Source organism: Bos grunniens, chromosome 4 (genome assembly GCF_055505025.1).
Source record: "Bos grunniens cultivar Pamir isolate PY7600 chromosome 4, Bosgru_T2T1.0, whole genome shotgun sequence".
NCBI classification, from domain to species: domain Eukaryota; kingdom Metazoa; phylum Chordata; class Mammalia; order Artiodactyla; family Bovidae; genus Bos; species Bos grunniens.
The window spans coordinates 13,571,151-13,597,637 of NC_141168.1; the positions used below are offsets into that span (position 1 = coordinate 13,571,151).

General features: G+C 41.1%; 1 protein-coding gene across 1 annotated transcript; it reads right to left on the reverse strand.

Annotated features, from left to right (window-relative positions):
* Nucleotides 1–21,384: 21,384 nt before the first annotated feature.
* Nucleotides 21,385–25,695, reverse strand: LOC147373595 (prolactin-inducible protein homolog). The gene is made up of 4 exons (XM_086398330.1): nucleotides 25,353–25,695; nucleotides 24,194–24,296; nucleotides 21,879–21,996; nucleotides 21,385–21,568 (listed from the first exon to the last, which is right to left on the reverse strand). Exons 1-4 carry the CDS (start codon nucleotides 25,445–25,447, stop codon nucleotides 21,444–21,446), a joined length of 441 nt encoding a protein of 146 aa, XP_086254456.1. The 5' UTR covers nucleotides 25,448–25,695; the 3' UTR covers nucleotides 21,385–21,443.
* Nucleotides 25,696–26,487: the final 792 nt, after the last annotated feature.

Below are 26,487 nucleotides of genomic sequence, written 5' to 3' on the forward strand. Positions count from 1 at the left end.
CCACCTTACTTGCCTCCCAAGAAATCTGTATGTAGGTCAAGAAGCAACAGTTAGAACTGGACATGGAACAACAGACTGGTTCCAAATTGGGAAAGGAGTACATCAAGGCTGTATATTGTCACTTTGCTTATTTACTTATATGCAGAGTACATCATGCAAAATGCTGGGCTGGATGAAGCACAAGCTGAAATCAAGATGGCAGGGAGAAATATTAATAACCTCAGATATGCGGATGACACCACCCTTATGGCAGAAAGCAAAGCCTCTTGATGAAAGTGAAGGAGGAGAGTGAAAAAGCTGGCTTAAAACTCAACATTCAGAAAACGAAGATCATAACATCTGGTCCCATCACTTCATGGCAAATAGATAGGGAAGCAATGGAAACAGTGACAGACTTAATTTTCTTGGCCTCCAAAATCACAGCAGATGATGACTGCAGCCATGAAATTAAAAGATGCTTGCTCCTTGGAAGAAAAGCTTTGACCAACCCAGACAGAATATTAAAAAGCAGAGACATTACTTTACTGACAAAGGTCCGTCTAGTCAAAGCTATGGTTTTTCCAGTAATCATGTGTAGATGTGAGAGTTGGACCATAAAGAAAGTTGAGTGCTGAAGAATTGATGCTTTTGAACTGTGGTGTTGGAGAGGAGTCTTGAGAGTCCCTTGGACTACAAGGAGCTCAAGGGAGTCAATTCTAAAGGAAAATCCTGAATATTCATTGGAAGGACTGATGCTGAAACTGAAGCTCCAATACTTTGGCCACCTGATGTGAAGAACTGACTCATTGGAAAAGACTGATGCTGGTAAAGATTGAAGGCAGGAGGAGAAGGGGATGACAGAGGATGAGATTGTTGGATGGCATCACCGACTTGATGGACATGAGTCTGAGCAAGCTCCAGGAGTTGGTGATGGACAGGGAGCCCTGTTGTGCTGCAGTGCATGGGGTTGCAAAGAGTTGGACACGACTGAGTGACTGGACTGAACCGAACTAAAATGAAGAGATCCCCATAGTTGATTTTGTTGTTAAAGTTTTTGTTTCCCTATGGCATGATGACCATTTCATTATGTAATAAGCTCTGTGTTTTTGTGTTTTTTTTTTTTTCTCCAGTGTGCATGCTATGACTCTGTTTATTTATAGGAATTCCATGAAAATATGTGATCAATTATAGTTTTGATAATAGTGATTTTTGTATGAAAAATATAGAACATTTTAAATAAAAAATGAAAAGACTCATGATTCCATGACTCAGAAATGACCACTGTACTCAGTATTTTTATATATCTAATTTCTACATATATTGTTTTAAAATTTCTTGTAAAAGCAATGAAAGAATCATGAACATTTTGTCCTAGATAAAAGCCATTTAGTTGTATTTTATAACTGGTTCAGATATGCTAGGGAAAAACCAACTTAAAAGTTTATTTATTTGCCTGCCTTGGGTTTTAGCTGTGGCATGCAGGGTTTTCATTTGTCCTGGGGGATCTTTCATTGTGGTGCACGGATTCTCTAGTTGTACTTCATGGGCTTCAGTAGCTGTGGCCCGGGGGCTTAGTTGCTCCATGGCATGTGGGATATCTTAGTTCCCCGACCAGGGGTTGAACCTCGGTCTAAACCACTGGACCATGAGGCAAGTCCCCCAAAACCAACATTTGACATTTTGCAGTTCTTAAGAGTAATTCATCTGAAGTCGTTGTTTATATAATAATGACAGCAATAGCAAGCAGTACTTAAATAAGAGAAGCTTAGTCTCTATTATATTTATGTCTGGAGGTAAGTGGCCCACGATGGACAGTAACTCTCCTTCACCAAGTCCTCAGACACAATACTTCTTTCAGGTCCTGGTCCTCAGATTCAAGATCATGGCATCTGCAGTTAGGGCGGGAGTGTGGAAGAAGGGCAAAGAAGAAGAGACAAAAGATGTTACCTCTAAAGTGAGCCTCCCACACACTACAGAGTGGCAGTTCTTGCATACCGCTGGCTGGCTTTAGTCATCCTGCAGCGTTCATCTGCAAGGGAGGCTTGGAAATGCAATCTGTTTGTGGGTAGTTGTGTATCTGGTTGAAAACCCTTTTACATTGGATAAAGGAAAATGAAGACTGAGAAAAAGCCAGCCATGTCTGCTAGAATCATAATATATTTAAAAATATACTGATGAATTCAATTCATTAATATTCTATTTAGATTTTTGCATTTGTATACCTTAGACTTATTTGTAATGTTCTTTTCTTGTACTGTCATTACTTAGGACATAATTATTCCATAAAATGAGTTGGATAGCTTTCTCTTAGTCTCTGAAATTGTTTATTTAAAATGATTATTTTTTTCCCTTGAATATTTGGTAAACCTCACGTAGTAAATCTCTACTATATCTATATTTATTACATGCTATTGTCTTTCTAATATTGTCTGTGTCTTTTCTTACTGCTTTCTATTTAGAGGTTTGCTTGTTTAACTAGATTTCCCATCCTCACTCTGAAGATTCAGTTCTGGGTTTTGTTTATCCTCCATTGTTTCTTTGGTTCCTGTTGAATTAATTTTTCCAAATATCTTTAATATAATTTTTCACCATCCTTTAGTTTTACTTTGTCAACTTTTTAAAGTTTCATGAGTTGAGCACCTAACAAACTCATTTTCAGTTTCTCTTATTTTTTTTTTAATAAAGAAGTGTATACATTTACTGCTAAGTACAGGTTACACGAACCCTGTGTAATTTCATGTGTAGCACTTCCATTGTCATGTGTTTCTAAATATTTTATAACTTCCTTTACGATTTCCTTTTTGACAATGTTTTGCATTGGTAAAACATGCATATAGTAATGTATTTTTGAGCACATATTTTATGCTGTCATGCACGATACAGAAATGAAGCACACCTACCCTCAAGATGTTCTAAAGATCAATGTTTAAAGCTTTCACAGGTATCAAAGGTATTTCCTCTTAGTGGCATGTGTGTTTCATGTTAAGTAGGTCTGTGACTGCATCAGCCTGAATGTTTACTGATCACGTGGCCTTCAGTGGTTGGCAAGATGAACCCGGTCGGATGAGGCCGCGATTAATATCTAGTATGTGTGTGCATAAATCACCCCTCTTTGTTCCTGGTACAGCTAACCTCAGATAGTGATCTTGTAAACAGTTACCTTGACAGCAAAAAATAATGCGACTAGGTCACATATTTTTAGTTTAGTGTTTATAGTGTTTTTTCAATGTATGCATAATTTAAAGTCATATTTCTATATGGGGTTTTATTTAGGAAAAAACTACTTTCTGTTACCACCTCATTTTCCCTACTCAGAGGAATCCACTTGCATCTCCTTTATTTGTTTTATTTGGTATTTTTCTCCATGCCTCTGAATAACATACCTATTCTGCTACCTCTTGATTCCTTGTGCCCCCCCACCCACCACCAGTCTCGGCATTTTTTTTTTTTTTTGACTTCCAAATTAGGAAGATGAGGCATTTATTTATTTATTGTTGGCCCTGGGTCTTCATTGCTGTGCGTGGGCTTTCTCTAGTTGTGGTGAGCAGGGGCTACCCTTCGTTGGGGTGTGCGGGCTTCTCACGGTGGTGGCTTCTCTTGTTAGGGAACAGCCTCTAGGCGCTTGGGCTTCAGTGGTTGCAGCTCACAGGCTCAGTAGTTGTGGGGCACAGGCTTTGGTTGCTCTGTGGCATGTGGAATCTTCCTGGACTGGGAATCAAACCCGTGTCCCCTACATTGGCAGGCAGATTCTTATCCACTGTACCACCAGGGAAGTCCAAGATGAGGCTTTATCTATTTCATTCTCTACACTCCAGTTTAGTAAACATACACAAACACACATACTTTCTAGTATGTTCCCATGCTTCCCATACATTTTAATATTAGTTAAAATGATACTCAATTTTTACATTGTTATGACAATGCAAATATAATTTGTATTGATCCCTGAGATACCCTGTGATGACTTTTTGCTTCATATGCATCTTTTTATTCTCCTTTAGTTCAATTCAGTTGCTCAGTTGTGTCCAACTCTTTGCGAGCCCATGGACTGCAGTGTGCCAAGCTTCCCTGTCCATCACCAACTCCTGAAGCTTGCTCAAACTCATGAAACCAGGAATCCTAACTGCTAGATCAAGTAGGAGAATAACAAAAAGAGACTTTGTTTCTTAGTTTTTAATGTATTTGTCATCAATTTATGACATATGTGATCCTAAATTTCCAAATATTTTTTCAATATGCTCAGACACATCAGGTGTTCTATATCTTCTAGGCATATCCCCTTGATCCTTCCTGCTTGCTCCAACCTGGACTGGTTCTTTCTTGTCTTGCTCATACCTCTCCCATCCCCATTATCCTGTTGATGCTCTCTGCTTCTGTCTTATGGTAAATTCCATTTTCTAGTTCCCATTTTTCTTCTTTCTTGGTTTACTTCCTTATTTTGGCAGAGCTTATACTCCAATTGCTTCCTGAGAAAGGATTGTAAAAATTATTGAAAACCTCAATTAAAATAGAGTCAGGAGGCCACAAAGGGGAGCTCTCATAACCCATGATGATAGCAGAGCCCAAACAGGAAGGAAAAAAGATTTCATTTTCTTTCTGGGTAAGAGTTTAATCATGAGGGTCAGTCACAATTCAGCCAATGAAAAGCCACTCTCTGGCTTCCTATAGCTCTCTCAGCTTTCTTTACCCCCTCTATAAAAGAGTCGTTCTCTCCATTTCTGTGGAGGACTTGCAGGTGACTCACCATAGTTGCAGACCTTGAATTATAATTCTTTGCTGTGTGTGTGTGTGTGTGTGTGTGAGCGTGCGCACGTACACTCTGTTGTATCTGACTCTTTGCGACCCTATGGACTGTAGCCCACCAGGCTTGGTCCATGGAATTTTCCAGGCAAGAATACTCCAGTGCGTTGGCATTTTCTCCTCCAGGGGATCTTCTCTACCCAGGGATCAAACCGCATCTTTTGAGTCTCCTGTGTTGGCAGGTGGATTCTTTACCACTGGGAAGCCCAATTCTTTGCTAATCCTGAATAAATCAATTTTTTTTGCTGGAGAAATAACTGGCAGTATTTGTAGTAGGTTGCCAGGGTGCATGAGAGAGGCTTTTTTTTTTTTTTTTCAAATTTGTGTGTTAAAAATATGTTTATTCTAACTTCCTGATTGATGGTATGGCTGTGAATAGAATTTTGAGTTGAGACACATTTTCTCTTGGAATTTCTTCCAGCTTCCAGGGTTGCTATTGAAGAGTCTAACCCCAGTCTTGTTCCTTCGTGTTTACTTTACATTTATTTCTCTGGAATCATGAATACCTTCTCTTTGTCTATTAGTGTCCTGAATTTTCATTTCATGATATGCTTTGCTGCATGCCTTTTTTACCCATTGGATTGTGATTTTAATCTGGAAAATTGCATCTTCTAATTTAGACACTCTATTGGTCATTTATTTAATGATGCTTTTTACTTTGTTTTCTCTCTTCCCTCTCTTCTGAATTCCTAATGTTCAGTGTTGGCCTTTAACATTTTTCATCTCTCTAGCACTGTGTTCTGGAAGATTTCCGTGACTTTGTTGTCCAGCCATTCCATTGAGTGTTTTCATTTTCACTATAATATTTTAAAATTCCTCATGTTTTTCCTCCCCTCTGAATGCTCCTTTATAATAATGTCTGTGTCTTACTATATGCATGAAAATGAAAGTTGCTCAGTTGTGTCTGACTCTTTCTATACAGTCCATGGAATTCTCCAGGCCAGAATACTGGAGTGGGTAGCCGTTCCCTTCTCCAGGGGATCTTCCCAACCCAGGGGTCAAACCCAGGTCTCCTGCATTGCTGGTGTACTCTTTACCAGCTGAGCTACCAGGGAAGACCAAGAATACTGGAGTGGGCTTCCTGGTCCAGGGATTGAACCAGGGTCTCCTGCATTGCAGGCGAATTCTTTACCAGCTGAGCTACCAGGGAATCCTCTGTATATGCATAAAGGCACTATTGCATATATGTCTATATGTATGAAGCTGAAGCTTCAATACTTTGGTCACCTGATGTGAATAGCCAACTCCTTGGATAAGATCCTGACTCTGGGACAAATTGAAGGCAGAAGGAGAAGAGGGTGACAGAGGATGAGATGGTTGGATGCCATCACCGATTCACTGGACATGAATTTGGGCAAACTCTGTGTGATGATGAGGGATAGAGAGGTCTGGTGTGCTATAGTCCGTGGGGTCTCGAAGACTCGGATGTGACTTGGTGACTGAACAGCAACAAATATATAATATATGTGTCTTTATTTTGGATATTGCTGCTGAGGTTAATTCATAAATGAGCTCTATTTAATTGGTTTAAAGAGAAGTAGGCACAAATAATTCTAAGTGCAAGAGAAATTAAGCTAAATTTGGATTTCAAGTTCATGTGAACTGGGAAATATTCAGTATCAAATTGACACTTGGTACACAATTGCCAAGGCCACAATACTCTTTGGAAATGTCCCTGATGCTGGGAAAGACTGAGGGCAGAAGGAGAAGAGGGCCTCAGAGAATGAGATGGCTGGATGGCATCACCAATGCAATGGACATGAACTTGGGCAAACGTCGGGTGATGGTGAGGGATAGGGTAGCCTGGCATGCTGCAGTTCATGGGGTTGCAAAGAGTTGGGCAGCTGAACAACAACAATATCTTTAAATCTGTCCTTCTGATGTTGCCGCCAGTCTCTTTACCTGGAATTCTTATTAGACCCAGTTTCTCTTTACTATTATTTCAAGTTTTTGGTATTTTTGTCTTCTTACTCTTCTTTCCATGTAGGGTAACCATGTAATTTATGATGAAAATGGGACACTTTTGGAGTGAAAAAGTGTGCTACAATGATTAAGTTTATATAATTATTTGAATATGAATTTATTGGCTGAAACATTTAAATTATATTTTTGATAAGTTGATAAAATATTCAGAAAGTATTTTAAAAAAATCTTTCTAAAACTCACATAACCCTCATCTTTAAAGCAAAGTAAAAATTACTTCCTTATATTGATTAACTAAACATTCAGTTCAGTTCAGTTCCGTTCAGTTGCTCAGTCGTGTCCGACTCTTTGCGACCCCATGAATCGCAGCACGCCAGGCCTCCCTGAGTTCACCAACTCCTGGAGTCCACTCAGACTCTCATCCATCGAGTCAGTGATGCCATCCAGCCATCTCATCCTCTGTCATCCCCTTCTCCTCCTGCCCCCAATCCCTCCCAGCAAAAAAACAGAGTCTTTTCCAATGAGTCAACTCTTCGCATGAGATGGCCAAAGTACTGGAGTTTCAGCTTCAGCATCTAGTCGTGTCCAACTCTTTGCAACCCCATGAACCACAGCACGCCAGGCCTCTCTGTCCATCACTAACTCCCGGAGTTTACCCAAACTTATGTCCGTTGAGACTGTGATGCCATCAACTATCTCATCCTCTGCCATCCCCCTTTTCCTCCTGCCTTCAATCTTTCCCAACATTGATTAACTAAACATTACAAATAATGTAAACAGTTTTCTTGTTGTATATTCATTCATTTTAATGAAGTTGTTAGTCATATTTATTTCTAATACAGTCACTGATATTTTTCTGAATAACATATTTTAATATCTCTCTCTCTTGTTTTCCTATTTATAAATTGTGTTTCAATCATATTTTATTAAAAGCTTTAAAGCCTAAAACTGCATGCAATATTATTCAAAGTTGCATTTTATGGCTAATGCATTCAAAATTGTTGATACCGTCAAGTGGTTTGCCTCTGAATAGAAGAAAATAGTCTTTATAGATACTGAGATAATTAGTACATGCTGAGCAAATTCTGTTAAAGGGGGGAATATTCTCAATTCTAACATTTTTGGTACTGAATCATGTAAATATTTTACTTTCCACTCAGAAAGGTTTTCTTCAAAATATTCTATGAGACAAAACTCAAATACTTTTTTCCTGTCCATAATTCTTTGAATGTTCCACAAGCTTTAAATTCACATAATTCTATTTCTTAATTTTATTTCATTGAGGGTATTTATTTTATTCTATTGGGTGAATATACATTTAATCAATCAAAAATACTAGCTAGAAGTTGAGATATTCTAAAGAATAATTTTTAAATTTTGAAATTAAATTGTCTATACCATCGAGTACTCATAGTTGATTCTGTTTAGTTTTTTCCCTCTTAGTTCTATAGGGATAAATGTCAATGTTTTCCTATTTATAAGTTGTGTTTCAATCATATTTTACTAAAAGCTTTAAAGCCTGAAACACTTTTTGCTCCATTTCTTTAACACTTTGATTATGTATTTTCCTCTGATTTCCCACAAAAGCAATCAAAATTTATGGTATTGCTTATCAGAACATTCAAGGTAATTGTAGGCAACATATGTTCATTTATAAAGTAGTTCATTAGAGATTCAAACATATCTAAAGTGTGATTTATAAGAAGGAGCAAAGGGAGAAGTTGTGTATTGCCATGCTGAAGTATTTTTTGATATCTGAGATTCCTTGTATAAATTTTTAGTTTTTAAACTTTCATAAGCTATATAAACTCTGCTTGTACAAAAATATTTGCAAGTCTTATCAACTACAGCTTCTGTTTTGATTGGCAAAGTATCTCAGCTTGTTTGAAAGCTACTTGAATCATATGTGTACAAGATTACAATTATCCTTCTGTTTCACAGACTTCTTAATTTAATGTAAACCTAAAGGAATTTTACTTCCTTTCCCATTTGGATGTCTTTTATTTCTTGTCTAATCGTGCTGGCTAGGACTTCCAGTACTGTGTTGAACAGAAGTGGCAGGAGTGAGCATTCTTGTGTTATGCATTTTTTTTAGTTGTTAAAATGTATTATCTTGGCTTCGCTGGGTCTTCATTGCAGTGCACGGGCTTCTCATTGCAGTGGCTTCTCTTGTTGCAGAGCCCAGGCTCTAGGTGTGCAGGCTTCAGTAGCTGTGGCACACAGGCTTCAGTAGCTGCTGCTCGCGGGGTAAGTAGTTGTGGTGTGCGGGCTTAGCTGCTCCAGGTCATGTGGAATCTTCCTGGACCAAGGATTGAACCTGAGTCCCTTGCATTGGCAGGTGGATTCTTATCCACAGCATCCCCAGGGAAGCCCTCTTGTATTATTTCTGATCTTAAAGGAAACACTTCCAGTTTTTTTTATCATTGAGTGTGATGTTAGCTGTGGGCTTGTCACATGTGGCCTTCACTATGTTGAGATATATTTTTTTCCACACTTAGTCTGTTGAATGTTTCTTTCATGAATGAGTGTCGAATTTTGTTAAATGCTTTTTCTGCATCTACTGAGATGATTATGTGTTTTTATCCTTCATTCTGTTAAAGTAGTGCATTTCATTTATTAATTTGCTTATGTTGACCTATCCTTGTATCCCAGGGATAAGTCTATTTGAGCATGGTTTATAATCCTTGTACTGTGTTGTTGAATTTAGTTTGCTAGTATTTTGTTGAGGATTTTTATATATGTATTTGTCAGAGATATTGGCCTTTAGTTTTCTCTTTTTTTGGCAATGTTTTTGCCCAGCTTTAGAGTAATGCTGGCCTTATAAGATGAGTTTGGAAGTGTTACCTTTTCTAAATTTTTTCTTAAACTGAATTTTCTAAAAAATTATTTTTATTTATTAATTTATTTTTAGCTGTGCTGAGTCTTCATTGCTGAGCACAGGCTTTTTCTAGTTTCGGTGATCGGGGGCTACTCTCTTGTTGCAGCTTCCATTCACTAGAGCCCAGGCTCAATAGTTGTGAGGCACAGGCTTAGCTGCTCCCTTGCTTGTGGGATCTTCTTGGACCAGGGATCAAACCCGTGATTCCTGAATTGGCAGGCAGATTTTTTCACCACTGAGCCACCAGGGAAGTGCCCCTCCTCTTAATTTTTTGAAAGCATTTAAAAAGGATTCTTTTATTTATTTATTTATTTTTTTGTTGAAGGATAATTGCTTTACAGAAGTTTGTTGTTTTCTGTCAAACCTCAACATGAATCAGCCATAGGTATACATATATCATCTCCCTTTTGAACCTCCCTCCCATCTCCCTCCCATCCCACCCCTCTAGGTTGATACAGAGCCCCTGTTTGAGTTTCCTGAGCCATACAGCAAATTCCCGTTGGCTATCTATTTTACATATGGTGATGTAAGTTTCCACATCACTCTAAAAGGATTCTTTAAAAGCATGGTAGAATTCACTGCAGAAGCCATTTGGGCCTGTCCTTTTTTTCTGTTGGAAGGATTTGATTACTGGTCCAATCTCCTTATTTGCTATTGATCTGTTCAGATTTTCTATTTCTTCATGCTTCAATCTTAGTATATTGTATGATTCTAGAAATTTATCCATTTTTTCTAGGCTATCTAATTTGTGGGCATATAATTGTGGTGTTTCCCAGGTGGCTCAGTGGTAAAGAATCCACATGCAAATGTAGGAGATGCAACAGATACAGGTTCTGTCCCTGAGTTGGGAAGGTCCCCTGAAGGAGGAAATGGAAACCAACTCCAGTATTCTTGCCTGAGAAATCCCATGGACATAGGATCCTGGCGAGTTATGGTCCATGGGGTTGCAAAGAGTCAGATAGGACTGAGTGACTCTCTCTCTCTCTCCCTCTCTCTCTCTCACACACACACACACACTTGTTCATGGTAGTCTCTTATGGTCTTTTTAATTTCCTGGTAACAGTTGTAATGCCTCTTCTTTCATATCTGATTTTACTTATTTGGTCTCTCTGTTTTTCTTAATCTTGCTAGAGGTTTATGGCCAAAATGAGATGTCATCCTCTCCTGAAAGCTATGAATGAAATGTACCTTATCCACATGACACCAATGCCATCTTTAGGTATAGTCTTTTCAGAGTAACAACTAACTTTTGAAGTAGATGCTGAAGTTAGTGCAGCAGATTTAGGTCTGTGGTTTTCATGTGGCCAGAGAAATAATTACAGTCCCCATAGTTCAGTTCAGTTCAGTCACTCAGTCATGTCCAGCTCTTTGTGACACCATGGACTGCAGCACGCCAGGCTTCCCTGTCCATCACCAACTCCTGGAGCTTGCTAAAACTCATGTACATCAAGTTGGTGGTGCCATCCAACCATCTCATCCTCTGCTGTCCCTTTCTCCCCCTTCCTTCAGTCTTTCCCAGCATCAGCGTCTTTTCCAATGAGTCAGTTCATCGCATCAAGTGGCCAAAGTATTGGAGTTTCAGCTTCAGCATCAATGAATATTGAGGACTGATTTCCTTTAGGATGGACTGGTTGGATCTCCTTGCAGTCCAAGGGACTCTCAAGAGTCTTCTCCAACACCACAGTTCAAAAGCATCAATTCTTCAGTGCTCAGCTTTCTTTACAGTGCAACTTTCACATCCATACATGACCACTGGAAAAACCATAGCTTTGACTAGATGAACCTTTGGGGGAAACCAAGATGGTGGAGTAGAAGGACATGCGCTCATTTTCTCCTGTGAGAACTCCAAACTTGCTGCTGAACAACAAGTCAACAGGAGAGTGTTGGATTACACCAGAAAAAGATACCCTACGTCCAAGGGCAAAGGAGAATCCCCAACAAGATGGTAGAAGGGGCGAAACTGTGTTTAGAATCAAACCCCATACCTGCCAGAGACACTCGGAGGGCTCAAACAAAACCTTGTGCACACCAGGACCCTGAGACCCTGCAGAGACTGAGCCAGATCTGCCTTTGAGTGTTTGAGTGTCTCCTGTAGAGGCACAGGCAGCAGTGGCCTGCCACAGGGACAAGGACTCTGGCTGCAGCAGATCTCGCAGAGTGTGGTAGAAGCCCTTTTGGAGGAGGTCACCAGTAGCCCCACCATAGAGCCACCAAGCAGACAGTCCCTACAATAGATGGTAAACAACAACATATTCATTATCGACTTTTCTGAGAAATAAAAATTCAGTACTTAATTTTTTTTATTACCATACACCTTGTTTCCTTGAGCTCACTATGCCAAAGGTTTATTGTTAAAAAGTCAAATAATAAAAGTACTTGAAGATTTATGCTGCTGAGGCTAAGTCACTTCAGTCGTGTCCAATTCTGTGTGACCCCATAGACGGCAGCCCACCAGGCTCCCCTATCCTTGGGATTCTCCAGGCAAGAACACTGGAGTGGGTTGCCATTTCCTTCTCCAATGCATGAAAGTGAAAAGTGAAAGTGAAGTCACTCAGTTGTGTCTGACTCTGCTACCCCATGGACTGCAGCCTACCAGGCTCCTCTGTCCATGGGATTTTCCAGACAAGAGTACTGGAGTGGGTTGTCATTGCCTTCTCTGTGAAGATTTATACTGTACAGAAAATGACAAAAATACCATAGCAGGGACATTCAGACTCCTCTTTACTTGCTTCATGGCAGAACTGCTCAGTTTCCATTTCCTATATACTTTGCACCCGAGCTATAATTTCTCCTTCCCCATACTGTTCTTCCCTAGTAGCTCAGACGGTAAAGCGTCTGCCTACAATGTAGGAGAGCCGGGTTTGATCCCTGGGTCTGGAAGATCCCCTGGAGAAGACACGGCAACCCACTCCAGTATTCATGCCTGGAAAATCCCATGGACCGAGGAGCCTGGTGGGCTACAATCCATGGGGTCACAAAGAGTCGGACACGACTGAGCGACTTCAATTCACTTCACTTCACTACACTGTCCTTACCAGCTGGTGGCCTGATGCCTGCATGCAAATCTCATGCCACAGCCTGAGCCATGCTCAGCTGGTAGGCAGAGCTGACGAGAGCAGCAGCCTTCTTTTTTCTCAGGCTGCCACCAAAGGCTATAAAGAGACAGTAGTCCCAAGCCATTCATTAATGAGTACTGTTTGTTTTTGCATCAAGTTCCCTGGATACCATCCTTTAAAAAGAGGTATCATTTAGTCCTGCTATTTCTGAAAAGTGTAGAGAAAAGCCAGCCAGGTTTTCAGTGGGACATCTCATATTCTACCAAAGAAGACCTTGGAAGAAGGTAAAGTGAAAGTACTAAGCCCATCTTGGAATTCTTTGTTTTTTTTTTTTCCCCCTGCGTGGCATGTGAGATCTTAGTTCTCCAACTAGGGCTCAAACTCATGCCTTCTGCACTGGAAGAGCAAAGCCTTAACTACTGGGCTGTGGGACAGTTCTGTCTTGGCATGTTTTAATACAAATAATCAAAAAATTAAAATACAAGACCAATGCTGAACTAGGGTGCTGGAACAAAAGGCACTGATATACTTACAGAGCTCTTCTCTTGCACTAGATGAATTATTCAATGCTATCTTCTAATTTACAATTTCACAGTTTGTTCTTTTTAAACAAAACCTTTAAAAACTTCTGTAAGTACATATACATTTTTGCAAGGTTTCCAATTGGTTATTTCTCCTGTTTATCTCTTATTGTTTCATTTCTGCCTCTTTTAAGAGAGTTCTGTTAGTTTAACACTAAGTTGGCATTTGATTCTTTTTTAAAAACATTTTACTGTGGCAAGAACACTTAACATGAGAGCTACCCTCAACACATTTTTAAGTGTACAAGGTAGTAATCCTGACTCTAGGTATAATTTGAACAGAAATTCTGTACAGCTTATTCATCTTGATTAACTGAAACTGTATGCTCGATGATTAGGGTGTATATGTGCTCCACACTGGGTGTGAAGTTTCATCTTGAACCTGGAAGTCTCTCCTCTCTTGGTGGTTACCTCTCTCTTTCTAGCAGTTTTGCAGCCTTTAACTTACCTTTCTTTGGACCTCTGATTTCCCAGTCCAGAACTAAAATTCTTGCCCAGTTCTAATATTCTTGACACTGTGGTTTATTTTGGCTCTGTGATTTGTGGCCCTTTCTAGTGTGTATATTTTGGGTAACTGTTTGGCTCCTGGTTTTATGTAGTTTACCTTCAACATGATTCCTCCTCTTAACCCTCACCCCATTTCTGACCCTAATAAATGACTACAATTTTAATGTTTTATTACTGTTTTGCTGTTAGGTGCCATAAAAATGTGACATTATCTAAAGTGGCTACACCAAAAGAGACATCAGAATGTTTTGGAACCATTTTAGGGCACAGTATTCCTGCCTGGAGAACTCCGTGGACAGGAGCCTGGTGGACTACACTCCGCGGAGTCATGAAGAGCCGGACAGGACTGAGCGACTGGCACTTTCACTTTGATCTGATGTGCTGTGACAGTTTTCTTTTTCTTCCCCTCCTTCCCAGGAGTTGCTGTTGGTGCCCTAGTCACATGTCCTCAGCAATCACCATTCCTGAACACACTGAAATCTTTACCTGAGTTTGTGTTTCCCCCATGGGCAGACATTGAGATAAAGACTTGAATGGAAGTATTTTGTAGCTTTTTCGAAAATTTTGGAAACAGAGGTGTGGGGGTGTGGGTATGAATATACTAAAAGGTGTGTAGTAAGTAAAAGGTACATTATGAAGCCAGTGTAAGACAGAAGCTTAATCCTGAGAGGAATGCTGTGAAATGTGGCTCGTAATGATGACCCCCAGAGGCATAAGAGCATGGGCACATCTGTGCCAGTTTCCATCAGTCATGGGTTGAGGGTTGATCCTCAGGGTTGACCCTGTTCCCATTCCCACCCAACCCTTCCAGCCTGCCTTGTGTATGGGCAGAGTGGTCTTCCACATTTCTGGGAAAAAAAGCTACCAGGGCAGAGATACAGGTTGCAATATTGTGATTTATAAGAAAAACAAATTTGGTCATTTAGATAAAAACGAATTTCTCTTATATTTTAGGTCTTCATCCATGCTTCTTGCCCATTTAGTCCCAACTGCCCTAACCTCTGGGGAGGAGACAGGGGTTGGAGGTTGAATCAATAACCAATGGTCAATAAGTAATCATGCCCATATAAGGATTTCTCCATAAAACCCCACAAAGATGGGGTTTGAAGAGCTTCCAGGTTGATGATCATGTGAGGTACTGGGAGAGTAGTGCCTGGAGAGGGTTTGGAAATTCTGTACCCTTTTCCACATACCATGCTCTACACATCTCTTCCATCTGATGGTTATCTATATCCTTTATCATATCTTTTTACAGTAAATCGGTTGTTGTTGAGTCACTAAGTCCTGCAGGACGCTTTGTGACCTCATGGACTACAGCATGCCAGGCTCCTCTGTCCTCCACTATCTCTCAGCGTTTGCTCAAGTTCATGTCCATAGAGTTGGTGATGCTGTCTAACCACCTCATCCTCTGCCATCCCCTTCTCCTTTTGCCTTCAATCTTTCCCATCATCACAGTCTTTTCCAATGAGTCTGCTCTTCCCATCAGGTAGTCAAAGTATTGGAGCCTCAGCTTCAGCATCAGTCCTTCCAATGAATATTCAGGGTTAATTTCCTTTAGGATTGACTGATTTGATCTCCTTGCAGTCAAGGAATTCTCAAGAGTCTTCTCCAGTACCACAGTTTGAAAGCATCAGTTCTTTGGTGCTCAGTCTTCTTTATGATCCAACTCTCACATCTGTACACAACAACTGGAAAAACCATAGCTTTGACTGTATGGACCTTTGCTGGCAAAATGCTGCTGCTGCTTTTTAATATGCTGTTTAGGTTTGTCATATGTCCCTATGCTGTCTAGGGAGCTGACTGTGGCTCAGATCATAAACTTCTTATTGCAAAATTCAGACTTAAATTGAAAAAGTCAGGGAAACCACTAGACTGTTCAGGTATGACCTAAATCAAATCTCTTTTGATTATACACTGGAAGTGACAAGTAGATTCAAGCGATTAGATTTGATAGACAGAATGCCTGAAGAACTATCAAAGGAGGTTTGTAACATTTTAGAGAAGGCAGTGATCAAAACCATCCCCAAGAAAAAGAAATGAAAAAAGGCAAAATGGTTGTCTGACAAGACCTTACAAATAGCTGAGAAAAGAAGAGAAGCTAAAGGCAAAAGATAAAAGGAAAGATATTCCCATCTGAATGCAGAGTTCCAAGGAATAGCAAGGAGAGATAAGAAAGACTTTTTCCGTGATCGGTGCAAAGAAATGGAGGAAAACAACAGAATGGAAAACAATAGAGATCTCTTCAAGAATATTAGAAACACCAAGGGAACATTTCATGCAGAGACGGGCACAATAATTGTTAGAAACAGCATGGACCTAACAGAAACAGAATATATTAAGAAGAGGTGGCAAGAATGCACAGAACTATACAAAAAAGATCTTAATGATCCAGATAACCATGATGGTGTGATCACTCACCTAGAGCCAGACATCCTAGAATGAGAAGTCAAGTGGGCTTTAGGAAGCATCACTATGAGCAAAGCTAGTGGAGGTGATGGAATTCCAGTTGAGCTATTTCAAATCCTAAAGATGATGCTGTGAAAGTGTTGCACTCAATATGCCTGCAAATTTGGAAAACTCAGCTTCATTGACTGTGCTAAAGCCTTTGACTGTGTGGATCACAACAAACAGGAAAATTCTTAGAGAAGGGAACACCAGACCACCTCACTTGCCTCCTGAGGAACCTGTATGCTGGTCAAGAGGCAACAGAACTGAACATGAAACAGCTGACTGGTTCAAAATTGGGAAAGAAGTACGTCAAGGCTGTATATTGTCACCCTGTTTAGTTAGCTTATATGCAAAGTACATCATGCGAAATGCCGGGCTGAATGAAGCACAGGCTGGACTCCAGATTGCAGGGAGAAATATCAATAACCTCAGATATGCAGATGATACCACCCTTATGGCAGAAAGCGAAGAGGAACTGAAGAGCCTCTTGATGAAAGTGAAAGAGGAGAATGAAAAAGCTGGCTTAAAGCTCAACATTCAGAAAACTAAGATCATGGCATCTGGTCCCATCACTTCATGGCAAATAGATGGGGAAACAGTGGAAACAGTGACAGACTTAATTTTCTTGGGCTCCAAAATCCCTATAGGTAGTGACTGCAGCAATCAAATTCCAAGATGTGGCTCTTTGGAAGAAAAGCTATGACGAACCTAGACAGCATATTAAAAAGCAGAGACATTACTTTGCCAACAAAGGTCTGTGTAGCCAAAGCTATGGTTTTACTAGTAGTCATGCATGTATGTGAGAGTTGGTCCATAAAGAGCGCTGTGCTGAAAAGCTGAATCTTTTGAATTGTGGTGCTGGAGAAGACTCTTAAGAGTCCCTTGAACTGCAAGGAGATCACACCAGTCTATCCTAAAGGAAATCAACCCTAAATATTCATTGGAAGGACTGATGATGAAGCTCCAATTCTTTGGGCACCTGATGGGAAGAGCTGACTCATTGGAAAAGACTCTGATGCTGGGAAAGATTGAAGGCGGGAGGAGAAAGAGATAAAACAGGGGATGAGATGATTGGATGGCATCACTGACTCAGTGAACATGAGTTTGAGTAAGCTTGGGAGATGGTGAAGGACATGGAAGCCTGGTGTGCTGCAGTCCACGGGTTCACAAAGAGTCAGATACTACTGAGCGACTGAACAACAACAGCAAGGTTTGTCATAGCTTTCCTTCCAAGGAGTAAGTGTCTTTTAATTTCATGGCTCAGTCACCATCTGCAGAGATTTGGGAGCCCAAGAATATAAAATCTTTCACTGCTTCCACTTTTTCCCCTTCTATTTCTCATGAAGTGATGGGCCCAGATGCTATGATTAGGTTTTTGAATGTTTAAAGCCAGCTCTTTCACTGTCTTCTTCACCCTCATCAAGAGGCTCTTTAGTTCCTCTTCACTTTCTGCCATTAAAGTGCTATTATCTGCATATTTGAGGTTGTTGATATTTCTCCCAGCAATCTCAATTCCAGCTTGTGATTCATGCAGCCCAGCATTTTGCATGATGAACTCTGCACACAAGCAGGGTGACAGTATACGACCATGTTGTACTCCTTTCCCAATTTTGAACCAGTCAATTGTTCCATATCTTGTTCTAACTGTTGCTTCTTGACCTGCATACAGGCTTATCAGGAGACAGGTAAGGTGGTCTGGTACTCTTACCTTTTAAAGAGTTTTCTATAGTTTGTTTTGGTCCACACAGTCAAAGACTTTAACATAATCAGTGAAGCAGAAGTAGATGTTTTTCTGGAATTCCTTTGCTTTCTCCATGATCCAATGAATGTTGGCCATTTAGTTTCTGGTTCCTTTGCTTGTTCAAAACCCAGTACGTACATCTGGAAATTCTTGGTACATGTACTGCTGAAGCCTAGCTTGAAGAATTTTGAGCATAAATTTACTAGTGTGTGAAATGAGTGCAATTGTATAGCAGTTTGAACATTCTTTGAAATTGCCCTTTGGGATTGTAAAGAAAACTGATCTTTTCCAGTCCTATGGCCATTGCTGTGTTTGCTCTATTGACATACAGAATGCAGCACTTTAACAGTATCATCTTTAAGGATATGAAATAGCTCAGCTAGAATTCCATCTCCTCCTCTTGCTTTGTCCACAGTAATGCTTCCTAAGGCCCACTTAACTTTACACTCCAGGATGTCTGGTTCTAGGTGAGTGACCACATCATCGTGGTCATCCTGGTCATTAAGACTTTTTTGGATAGTTCTTCTGTGTATTTTTGCCACCTCTTAATCTCTTCTGCTTCTGTTAGATCCATACACTTTATTGTGCCCATCCTGCATGAAATGTTTTCTTGATATCTCCAGTTGTCTTGAAGATATTTCTAGTCTTTCCCCTTCTATTGTTTTCCTCTTTTTCTTTGCATTGTTCATTTAAACTCTGCATTCAGTTGGGTATATCTTTACCTTTCTCCCTTGCCTTCACTTCTGTCCTTTCCTAAGCTAATTGTGAAGCCTCTTCAGACAACTGTTTTGCCTTCTTGCATTTCTTTTTCTTTGGGATGGTTTTGGTCATTGCCTTCTGTACAGTGTTACAAACCTCCGTCCACAGTTCTTCAGGGACTCTGTCTACCAGCCCTAATCCCTTGAATCTCTTCTATTCTACACATATATTCTATTCTACACCTCTCTCCACCTGGATGTTCATTTATATCCTTTATTATATCTTTTTACATTAAACCCGTAAACATAAGTAAACAGTTTTCCTGAGTTCCGTGAGCTGTTTTATGGACCTCTGATTTATGGAGGATTAGGTCAGAAGCACCACAGTTCAAAAGCAGAAGACTCTTTAGAGTCCCTTGGACTGCAAGGAGATCCAATCAGTCCATTCTAAAGGAGATCAGCCCTGGGATTTCTTTGGAGGGATGATGCTGAAGCTGAAACTCCAGTACTTTGGCCAGCTCATGCGAAGAGTTGACTCATTGGAAAAGACTCTGATGCTGGGAGGGATTGGGGGTGGGAGGAGAAGGGGACGACAGAGGATGAGATGGCTGGATGGCATCAGTGACTCGATGGACGTGAGTCTGAGTGAACTCCGGGAGTTGGTGATGGACAGGGAGGCCTGGCGTGCTGGGATTCATGGGGTCACAAAGAATCGGACACGACTGAGCGACTGAACTGAACTGAGGTCAGAAGAACAGATAGAAACCTGGCATCTGAAACTTGTGATTGGCATTGCAAGTCAGGATAGGAGAATCTTGTGGAACTGATTCTTGCGAGACTGAGTGTTATCTCTGAGTAGATAGTGTCAGTATTGGGTTGACTTGTCAGACACCAACCTAGTGTCACAGGAAATTGCTTGGTATGGGCAAAATCCCACCCATTTGGTGACAGAAGTGTTCTGTGTGAGTGTAGTGGTTGTATAAAAATAAAGGAGAAACATAGGAGAAAAACACAGGAGGAAACCTTTGCATTTTTCCCCCTATACATGTAAAAGAATGAGTTTCTCCTAATACAGGAAATGGCAGAGTTGATCAGCGCACACAGAAACGGTAGGGTTTGAGGGATGTGAAAAAGCAACTGTCAGTAACTCTAAGAGTTCCTGCTACGGACACCTGCAACTTCACCCTCGGAAGATCTCTTGAAATGCAGGGCATGGTGTTCCTGGGAGTTAATGCTCTTTGGAAAACAGTGATCAATCAACAGTGGAGGGGAACCAATGGAAAAACTTGTTATTTGTCCTTCAAAAGGGACAACTTCAGACTCCAGCATTCTTGGGTTCCAGTTGTCCATAGCTGAAAACCTATTCATCAGCTCAGTCTGTGTTGTCTCCCAGTTCATGTCTCATTTCCTCACTAAAGGTGAGCTGACCGAGACGATCAATCCACTGTGATAGTGCAACAAGGACTCCACCACAGGTACTAAATGAGATGGAGATAGCTCCTAGTCAGCATTACTATCTGAGGGCTCGCAGAGTATCTGACTTCTAGACCCATCTCATGTCTCCTTAGATCAACGGAATCCTTTCTTTAAATGAACGAGTTCTTATAACAGGCACATGATCAAGGTGTGTACTGATTTTTCATTAATTACATTGTCGGGAAACTACTGGCCCTATGGCATGCTGGAAGAGCTCATACATGAACAGCTATGGAAATGACTTGAGAATCACACCCTGTAGGAGTAGGGTAATATCCTTCAAGATATGGAATGTATTTTGAAACAACGGCGCTTCAGTGGTCCTTTGTCTTTGGTAACTAGAACAGAGAGGCCTAGGAGTTCAAGGATCAAAATGCTCTCTTGCCATCACCTCTGGTTATGGAAGTGCTGGATCAGAAGGTATGTACATAATATAAGTAACGTCAGGTGGTTCTCCAGATGGCTTCACCTATTTATATATGCCTGGAGAATCCCAGGGTCGGGGGAGCCTGGTGGGCTGCCGTCTCTGGGGTCACACAGAGTCGGACAAGGCTGAAGCGACTTAGCAGCAGCAGCAGTGCTGAATGGTTCCCATAGCCCCTCATTCCCACTAACAATAGGTATCTACTTGCTTTCTGTTTTGCTTTATTGTGATAAAGGAGCTTGGGTGAAGGGAAGGAACATCCTGGTCAGGATCCAAGCAAACCCGAGCTCCTGTGAGTGTATTCCTTGCTACCATTTCAAGAGCAGCAAGAGATAATAATTTTAGGACTTCAGATTCATTGAACTTTCCAATAACTGGGAGAGGCAGCTGGATGTAATTGGCCTAAAATAGAAGGGAAACTTAATTCTGCGGTTCCCAGCCTCTGGGATCTAATGCCTGATGATCTGAGGTGGAACTGATGATATAATAATAGAAAGGAAGTGTACAATAAATATAATGTGTTTGAATCATCCCCAAATCATCCCCCACCACCAGGTCTATGGAAAAATTGCCTTCCACAAAACTGGTCCCTCATTCCAATAAGGTTGGGTACCACTCCTTAGAACCATCGCTCAGTTCTGCCCTTAATTTAAGCCCTAGGGGCAGTTCTCTCTCTGGATATTTCCTGTCCCACTTTAATGGTGAGAGTAGTTCCTGTCTTCTCTTTCTTCTCATCTGCTAGGAAATGGATGCTTATTTATCATCCCTGAGAAGGTTTCTTAAAATACTGGTTCATTAGGACCCTGTGGTGTCTGAGCAGACACTGTACTAAGATTTGGGGAAGGAACACAGACAGCACAGTGAGAAGCCAGTAGGTTTATTTTCTACTCCACACAGATGTTCACAACCTCAGAGTTAGCAGACTCTCCAGATCAGAGTGTTATGACGATTTCACGCTTGATACAAACTTTGTAAACAGGGGTGGAGATTTCCACATCAGAAGGGCATATATTCTCCTCTGACACAACTTCAGCCTTCCCAATTAGGATCGCATTTTCTAGAGTGAAGAAGCAAGGCTCTGTCAGACAACTGGACTCCACCGACAAACCATTCTACCCTGGCTTTTACTGTCTGACACTCAGCCCCATTTCTCAGGCTCCTATACAAGACGTAGCCATTACCAGCTGCTCTCACTTCCTCTGCATACAGCCACTGCCCACACTGCCTGTATGTCTTGTTTCATTTCTGCTTCACTCCCTTATTTCTCTGCTTTCGGCCATGTCTTGATTTCCCCTTTTCAGTTTATCCTCTCCTCGCATTCCCCCTTATTTGCCACTAATGCTCAGGCAGGAAGCTTCTTCACTTACCAGGTCCTTGTATGTCCCAGAAGAAATTTCTTGAACAGTAAGGACACAGACAGGCCGTGTAAACAAAATTACCATAAGGAAAATTTACATCATCAGAGCCCTCGAGTGTAGCTTTAACCTGAGGAGAAGAGGATGGGAAAGGATTAAAGAGAGAGGCTCAGGTTGAGGCAGCCCTGGAGTAACTATTATGCAAAATAAGTGTGTTTAAGGCCAACACAGAGCCGGCACCAGAGTTTCCCCCAGACATCACCCCTCATGTATTTAGGACCAGACTCAGCTTTAGTCTGTGTTTTGGTAATTCTCCTTATCTGCCCTTTTCAACTTTGACTTGCATTATGAAAAAGATACTTTATTGGCTTGCCATATGACAAAGTTTTAGAGTTGGGTTTGAAGGTGTCGTCAGAAACCACACTTGGTTTTGTCCACTGGCGTGGGGAGAAACACACCTGTGAGGGTCTGCCTAGTCTTTAACCCAACAACTGATATGTGAAATGTTCTTTATTTTGAGCAATGGAAGTGCCAAGAGGTCACCATGGTTGGACTGTGTTTAGTTCTGAAGCTCCCCACCTGGAGTAGATAGGAAATGATTTAAATGAGCTTGTCAGTGAACCAAGAGGGTCATGGACATTGGAATCATCAGTTTGTCTGCTCTGATGTGGTGGGAAAAAATCCCCCAAACAAATAAAATAGGGTTTATTTTCCCATGTATCCTGCTTTTCAGCTTTGTGATGTGGCATTTATCCCTCGGAGCTTCTCATTCTATGAGGTATCATGAGATTGAGGTATTGATACTTACTTCTCTAGTCTGTATGAGTTCATAAGGTTTGTGTGTTGTGTATGATACAGAGCATTATGTAGGTAAAGTACTATGCATGTTGTACAAATAAAGACACTTGGAGTCTGAAAGCTCTTGGCCACTTAGTACTTCATGCCTGTTTTCCTCCCCCAGTAGAATTATAACCTAGATAGAAGATGAAAGAAATGACTGAGATTCTCAGATGGGAGAAGCAGTCTGCTGAGGTCAGACCTGAAAAGAGAAAGTTCCAGGACCTTCCTGAAATGGCAACAGAGAAGATCTCTGGAAAGGGGAAGCTCAGAAGCATTTCTGGCATCTTTTACATTTGAATAAATATCAGATACTGTATGTATTTCCTCTTAGGGTTTTGGTAGCTTTGCAACTTTCTCCTCTGTTCACATCTGTTTTCCAAAAACCCCAAGGAGGCATCGAAGAAGTCAGGGATTGTTATCAGATATCCTGAAGCAGGACATATAAGGGATCTGAAGACTCAGTGAAGACAGTGGGGAAAAGTAATAGAGGTAGGAAATGGGAAAGCCAATTCCAATGTGACAGCAAGTCTCCCATCTGTGAGGAGGACATAATTGGGGTTTCCCTTGTGGATCAGCTGGTAAAAAGTCCACCTGCAATGAGGGACACCTGAGTTCGATCCCTGAGTTGGGAAGATCCCCTGGAGAAGGGAAAGTCTATGCACTCCAGTGTTCTGACCTGGAGAATTCCATGGACTGTATAGTCCATGGGATCGCAAAGAGTCGGACACAAATGAATGACTTTCACTCTCACTTTGCAGCTTCTCTCCCATCTACCATGGCCTATAGAGTGGAATCTCCCTGACTCAACCTCATCACTGCATTGGACAGAGGCATGGGCGTGGATGGCTCAAGTCTAACAAAGCTCCTTTGTCCTTGTCACTCAATCAACCATCTTTGTTATTATCCGCTTTCATATTGCTTTCTTCTGTCCTCTTCTCTCCTCTCCTCCACTCTCCTGGTGAAGAGAAGGGTCCTGACATGCTTAAAAACCTCTACTGGTTTATCACCTGCATATCATCACTTTTTTTTTTAAATGGCCTTTTTTAAATTGCAGTAAAAGTCACATAATATAAAGCATCCTATTTTGACCATATTTAACTGTACAGTTCAGTGGCACTAAATGCATTCACATTGTTGCGCATATCTCACCATCGTCCACCTCCTGAATTTTTCACTTTTCTAAACTGAAATTCTGTCCCAATTAAACACTAAGGTACCCACACGGAACCTCCTGGCACCTAGCACCTACCAATGTGCATTCTGAATTTGTGAATCTACTATTCCATCTGTAATATCACTTCTTGACTTTTTAAACTTGAAATAATAGTACATACATTCCTGCCAGGGTTGCAAATGCAATAGTATTTGCAGGTGACTTCTTTGTGAGATGCTGTTTCACTTCATATCATTAGTGACCACTAAAATTGTTTGTGAGGGTATTTCTCTTCTCTCTCCTTACTTATGATAACTCCAAAATCTTTACTTACCACTAAGTATACAGGTACATGACTTGTAACTGTGAGTGTTACAGTATAGTCATCTGTGTTTCCAGTTGGATCAGCTGTCAGGGTTATTGAAATTACCTTCTGTCTAGATATGGCAAAAGAGATAGAAAACAGTCTGGTAAAAGCCCAGGTTGGCATTTCTGTTTTTTTCAGTTTTGTTTATCATCATAAGCAACGCTGCAAACATCCTCACTCATTTTTATCTTCATGCACTTCTATGAATATCTCTTTAGGACGCATCTCTATAAGTGGAATGCTAGGTCAAAATGTATACATTCAAAATTTTGATAGAAACACTTAATCTTCCAAAGGGCTGTATTCAGTTCACATCCTTACTAACAGCATGTGTGAGTTTTGATTCTGGGTTATAATGTAGAGGATTAAAACCAAGTTCTGAGCTGTTTCAATTAAAAAAAAAAAAAAAAACAAGTCCAGAATTGAGGTAGGCTGGCATTGGAGAAGGAAATGGCAACCCACTCCAGTGATCTTGCCTGGAGAATCCCAGGGACGGGGGAGCCTGGTGGGCTGCCATCTCTGGGGTCGCACAGAGTCGGACACGACTGAAGTGACTTAGCAGCAGCAGCAGCAGCAGGGAGGGATATAGAAGCAGGACGGGTAGAGAGAGCAGGGGAATGACGAGAATGGGGAAGACACAGAGGCATCAGTGCCATCACTCTTAAGGATCCAGTTGGCATGACACACACCTAAGGTGAGTACTGTTGCCGATGAAGTCACAAGGATCATCTGAGTTGGTGGGTCAGCACAGCCCTTTATAATGGGTTGTGAACAAGGTCATATCCACTCTTGTGCAGCTTAGGCATCTTATCCAAAGCTTATCCCAGGGCTGACCACAATGCTAACATTCCTGCTTATTCTGTTGTTTCATGGGAAAAGATGAGAATTATAAAAGCATAGTAAACTGAGTTAAAACACAAAGTAGGTGTCAGTCATGGATTCAGTAACCTCTCCAACAGGTTCTGAACAGGGAGAGCTTGAGACCCCGTCGAGACACAAAGTGAAGAATCCCAGGATGGGTCCTCTTGGAGCAGGTAAATAAACTGTAGGTGCATAATGTGGGTTTCTGGGTTGGCTGAAGTGTCCTTCCTGAAAGAATATATAGGGAGGAAAACCGATGACTTACGTTAGTCCTTGAGTTGGGACAGTCCACAGTGTCAGGCAGAGACCCAGGAGCAGGGCAGCAGGGCTGGTCTTGAAGAGAACCTGAAGAGCACGCATGCTGGAGGAATTTGGTGCCCAAGAAGCCTGTGTTCCCAGGGAGCAGGATGGTTCTTATAACTCTAGCAGGATGACCCCGGAGGTATGGGGCAGATTCACTGGGCCCAAATCATCACATCTTGGAGATTTCTTTCTTTGGTATCTTGGTTGTTGTTGTTGTTGCTGTTTTTTTGTGAAAGGTCAGTGCTTAGCCGGAACTTTAATTTGAGGAGAGTGAGAGAGAGAAAAGAATGAATCAGACTGTTTCCCCTTGTTTTTTTAACATTAGAAGATTCCTGGATCATCAGGATAGATCCTGTGTTAACCACTATAAACAGGATTGTTTCCAAGTCCTACTTCCTAACCCCTGCCCGAGTCTATAGATTCCAGGAAGTGTTCTGTTTCCTTGTCCTCTGAATGACAAATGTCTTATCTTCCTCTCAATGTCTCAACTGTAAAATTTGCTGTAGGTGTTAGATGTTGAATGGATGCCTTGAAACTAATATGCCTACTCATACTTTCTCTGACTGCATTTTTGGTACCATGAGTCATCTCTAATAAGTGGTGGCCACATAAGGTACAGAATATGTTTGAAGAGAAGTCAACCCATGGGCAGGAAAAAGTCAGGAAAAGTCTAGATGAGACTAGGGGAGACCAGATACATGTGTATGTATTCCTTATGGCACTACCAAGAAGCAAGACTCTGTGTTCAATGACCTTTCTATGTTTGGATTGGTTCCTTTAGGGGCCTTGGTTTCACATTATATGTGCGGAAGCTGCTCTCCTGAATTTCTCAGAAAAGTCCTGTCGTCACAGCTTTCTACCTCCTTAGCTTCAGTTTGTGCAAATTCTGCTGCTTTCAGGAAATTCAGTTGTGGGGCTAGATGACAGATCCCATCTTTGAAGGACCTTTGTGATCATCTCCAATTATCTTACAGGAGAAGATGGTATCTGAGGAAACAGAGAGTTTGGGTGACTAGGGAATTTCCCACCTACCATCCAAATGGGAGAAGCAGGGAGGGTCTGAGGCTTCTTGCATCAGATGGGGAAGTGAAGTTCAA